The sequence below is a fragment of the Canis lupus genome, chromosome 22 (genome assembly GCF_003254725.2).
Source record: "Canis lupus dingo isolate Sandy chromosome 22, ASM325472v2, whole genome shotgun sequence".
In the NCBI taxonomy this organism is placed as follows: domain Eukaryota; kingdom Metazoa; phylum Chordata; class Mammalia; order Carnivora; family Canidae; genus Canis; species Canis lupus.
The window spans coordinates 18,611,572-18,616,406 of record NC_064264.1 but is presented as its reverse complement, the minus strand read 5'-3'; the positions used below and the strand labels follow the sequence as shown (position 1 = coordinate 18,616,406).

The following is a 4,835-nucleotide window of genomic DNA, read 5'->3' as shown; positions in this document are numbered from 1 at the left end:
GAGAGCATTATTTAACAGTTATTCACATAATTAGACATTTAATCAATGATTCATTTTTTTAATATTTCTGATACCTTTAAATAGACATCAGGAACCTATAGTCTATTAGATAATGTTGGCAAATAAATAACTATAATAGGCTATAATGAGAACTATGAAAAAAGATGGACAAGCTCATATTTGAGAATTTATAGTCCTCATAAAATATATGGAACAACATATATTTGCCTACAGACTAGACATCTAAGTGTTCATCTCTCTGTCAGACCTTCTCTGCCATACACAAACCTGAAAACACACACACAGTTAAATTTCATTTTTTTTCTTTTTTTAAAGATCTTTATTTATTTATTCATGAGAGACACACACACACACACACAGAGAGAGAGAGAGAGAGAGAGGGGCAGAGACACAGGCAGAGGAAGAAGCAGGCTCCATGCAGAAGCCTGACATGGTACTCGATACCGAGTCTCCACGATCACGCTCTGGGCCAAAGGCAGGCGCCAAACCACTGAGCCACCAAGGGATCCCCAACACAATGAAATTTCAATTAAGACATCATGTTGTGTAATTATAATCATATATTCAGACTATTATTGTTTCTGCATTTCTCTACTACCACTACTAAAATACAATTTAATAATATCTTGCTGTCACATTATTGCAATAACTTCCTGGTTTACTTGCTCCCACACTGTATTCTTAACAATAAACACTGATTCCCATTTCACCCAAATCAAAGTCAAAGTCCTTTCATTGAGTTTCAGAACTCTATATTTCTGATGCCCACTGACTTCCTGATAGTCTCTACTGATACGATTGTCTAACTTGCTCACCCCTTTCCAACTACTCTTTTCCTCCTTATTTTTCCTCAGATACTCCATGCTTGATGATCTTTGCACTGACACATTCCTCTGCCTTGACTGTTCCCTCCCCAGATATTCATATTACTAATTCCTTGAACTTTCCTCAGTTATCTACACAAATATTATGTTGTCTGTCAGTAAGCCCTACAACGAGTTGATCTTTAAAACTGATATGCGGGAGACTCCGGCGGCTCTGCGCTGAGTGCAAGAATCACCATGATTCTTCAGAGGCTCTTCAGGTTCTCCTCTCTCATTCGATCTGCAGTCTCAGTCCTTTTGAGGAGAAACATTGTTGTTACAGCAGTGGCATTTAACAAGGAACTTGATCCTGTACAGAAACTCTTCATGGACAAGATTAGAGAATATAGAACTAAATGCCAGACATCTGGAGGACCTGTTGATACTGGCCCAGAGTACCAGCAAGACCTGGAGAAGGAGCTTTTTAAGCTTAAGCAAATGTATGGTAAAGCAGACATGAATACGTTCCCTGACTTCAAATTTGAAGATCCCATGAAGTCTTAGCCAAACCCCAGTCCTGAAGAAATAATGTAAAATTTATTTGGTAATTTGTCCTAGATTAGTTGTACAACTGGATCAGAATAAACATGTTTCACAACTGTCAAATGTTCAGAGAACTGTCAAATGTTCTTTTAATTCTGGTTCCAAATAAATTATTTGGTGATGTTGGGTGTACACTTGAGTGTATTGAATTCTGTGTCTCAGCACCAATTTTAAATCCTCCCATTTGGTTATAATGAATCAGGTGGAGACCTTGCATAAATTGGCTACAACTTGCCCATAACCCACCAGACTGTTCTCAGTGTGCAGGACTACCCTTTAGAGGAGACTTACTGCCTGAGCGGAGCCACCCTGACCTAAGGAATGCTTGCTGCAGAGGGGTGTTTATATCTGCTTCCAAAATATGAAGAAATAACTTATAAATATCTTATCATGGCTTTTCCAGGAAACTCAAGTTAGGTTTGAATCTACACAGGAACATCCATTGTATCTCAACTGCCATCTCTTCAAGTGTTAGCTGCTTATACCCTAAGAGCCCAGGTCCCCTCTCTTCCTTTGCAGTTTCTTTTTTTTTTTTCCCTTGCAGTTTCTGATCAGTCTATTACTGTGCTCCCCAGGCAGAGAAAGGAAAGCTGAGAGCAAATGGGGGTTCTACAAAGGAATCTCCTTTGAAAGAATAAGCTGTATAGTGGTGTTTTGCCTCAGTGATGGAAGACCCAGCATCAAACACGGAACAGATAGGTGGCATAATAGGCACGTCAAAATTTCAGTTCCAGTAGATGGCTCTTAAGGAAATTATTTTTAAGAAGGAAACTAGCTATGCCTTTTCATGTCTGATAATCTCTGATTTGTGTCAATAAATATTGGATCTTAAACTTTAAAAAAATAAAAAAATAAAATATAAATAAAACTGATATGCTCAGAGACTGGATGGCTCAGTTGTCTGCCTTTGGCTGAGGTTAAGATCATGATGTGGGGTAGGGATGAGAGTCCTGGGATGGAGCCCTGCAACTGGGTCCCTGTTCAGCTGGGAGCCTGCTTCTCCTTCTCCCGTCCTAGCTCTCTCTCTCATTCTCTCTCAAATAAATAAATAAAATCTTTAAAATAAAATAAATTAAAACTGATACCCTCTGAACTTCCACATTCCAAATCTTTTCTTATTCTGAATTATTCTCAGCCAGGAATCTTATGTGTTACTAAAATTGTTAATATCATTATCTACTATGTTTATGCTTTACATTATTTCTACTTCAAACATAATTTTGCTTCTTTAAGACAATTATTTCTGATTGGTTCAATCACTGACATATCTCAAGTCCCTATAGTAATTCTAAGCATACCACACTTGCCCAAAAAATATTGAAGGAAAAATAAATAAATAATTACTCACTCCTTGTGGTAACAGTGGCTGAATAAAATAACCACGCAAAAACTTTTTGAATAACCAAAGATGAAAGAAAAATGGTTTTAAATGGTTTTAGTGAGTGAACAGAGAAGAGGCTCCAATATAAATGGAAAGGAAAAAAGTGGAGTTTTATATTATTTATTTATTTTAAATGAAATTTTAGAGTTAAATGTCCAATATATATATATATATTTTTTGTCCAATACATTTAAAGAAAAAAATTACTATATGGGCTCAGTGGGAGACTGAAGGTGGCAGAGGAATCTTTAAATATAAAAACAGACCAATTGAAATATCAGAGACAAAAAAAAGGAGATAAATACACACTGAAATACCTATGAAAGAATGTCAAGAAGTTCAACATATCTATAATTGTGGTGCCAGCAGGAGAAAGAGAAAAAAAAGCAAAATATTTGAAGAAGTAATGACAGAAACTTGTCAAAATTTGTGGAAAGTATTGACTTACAGATCCCAGAGGTTCCAATCTAAACACGATGGCTCATCGTTGTCGAAATGCTGACAGTCAAAGAGAAAGAAAATCTTAAAATGAGTCAACAAGAAATAAACTTTACTTAGAGGGAAGCACATTATGATTAATGGCTGATTTTTCATAGAAACAAAGGAGCCCATAGACACTGAAATGACATTTTAAAAATGCGTAAAGAGGAAAATATCCCAAAATACCATAAACCAAGAATTCTATATCTAAATAAACTAGACACACATGTGCACACATACAAGTCCTCTTAATTTATTCAGAAATACATATGATTGTGCTGTTGAATTCATGTGCATATAGATTTGAAATGTATTACATGAAGCAGGAACAAAGGAGCAGAAATGGAAATAAATTCTTGCAAATATTCCATAATTTATCTCAAATAATTGAAGATTAACTTTAATTTGACCAATATATATATAAAATGTGTATTATAAAACCCTAACTAATAGCTAAAAAAATGCAAAGATATGTAGCTTAAAAAGTGAACAAAGGAGGGATGCCTGGGTGGCTCAGTGAGTTAAGCATCTGCCTTTGGCTCAGGTCATGATCTCAAGGTCCTGAGATGGAATCCCTTAGTTGAGCTCTCTGTTCAGCACGGAGCCTGCCCCTCTGTATGCTCATGTATGGGGGCATGCACTCTCTCTTAAATAAATACATAAATAATTTGGAAAAAAGTGAACAGAGGAATTAAAATGGAGTAATAAGAAAAAAAAAAAGCTATGAACAGAAGTTGGAAAAAGGACCACAGTAACAACAGATGAGCAATCTAAACATAATGAGCAAAATGGCAGACCTAAATACCACACTTTTGATAACTACATGAAATAAAAATGAACCAAATATTCTAATCAAAATGAACACATTGTCAGACTGTGTTAAAAAGAAAAATAAGGGAACCCCGGTGGCTCAGTAGTTTAGCGTCACCTTCAGCTCAGGGCCTGATCCTGGAGACCCGGGATCGAGTCCCACATCGGGCTCCCTGCATGGAGCCTGCTTCTCCCTCTGCCTGACTCTCTCTCTCTCTCTCTAATAAATAAATAAAATATTTAAAAAGAAAATAAAAAATAAGAATGGGTTATACACTGCCTATAAGAGATAATACAGTAATTGAAGACACAAAGAAGTTCAAAGTGAAGGGCTAACCATGTATCACGTAACAGTAAATATAAGAACAGAGGCCCACATTATAGCAGAAAAAGCAGACTTCAGAACATGAAGTATTATAAGAGAAAAGGAACAAAAGTTAATGAAGAGTAAATACATCAGGAAGATAAGACCATAACAACTATAAGTGTACATATGTCTAATAACACTGCTTCAATGCACCTGAAGTAGAAGCTGAAAAAGCTAAAGAGAGAAATAGCAAATCTAGAATATATAGTTGTAGATATATATTATGTAATTGCTCTCAGTGATTTAAAAAACTAGACAAAATTTCAGAAAAAATATTTCAAAGATATAAGAAGTATTATGAACAACAGCAACCTGACATGAGAAGTCTTACCCAACAACTGCAAAATATACATATTTAAGTATACCTGAA

General features: G+C 35.7%; 1 protein-coding gene across 1 annotated transcript; it reads left to right on the top strand.

The window, feature by feature from the left end:
• Positions 1–1,046: 1,046 nt before the first annotated feature.
• Positions 1,047–1,549, top strand: LOC112678736 (ATP synthase-coupling factor 6, mitochondrial-like). Its single transcript, XM_025478090.3, has one exon. The coding sequence runs from the start codon at positions 1,083–1,085 to the stop codon at positions 1,386–1,388; it is 306 nt and encodes a 101-aa protein (XP_025333875.1). The 5' UTR covers positions 1,047–1,082; the 3' UTR covers positions 1,389–1,549.
• Positions 1,550–4,835: the final 3,286 nt, after the last annotated feature.

Bases quoted from the DNA above. Each gene is read 5' to 3' on its own strand.
- LOC112678736 (XM_025478090.3), top strand. From the start codon at position 1,083: ATGATTCTTCAGAGGCTCTTCAGGTTCTCCTCTCTCATTCGATCTGCA.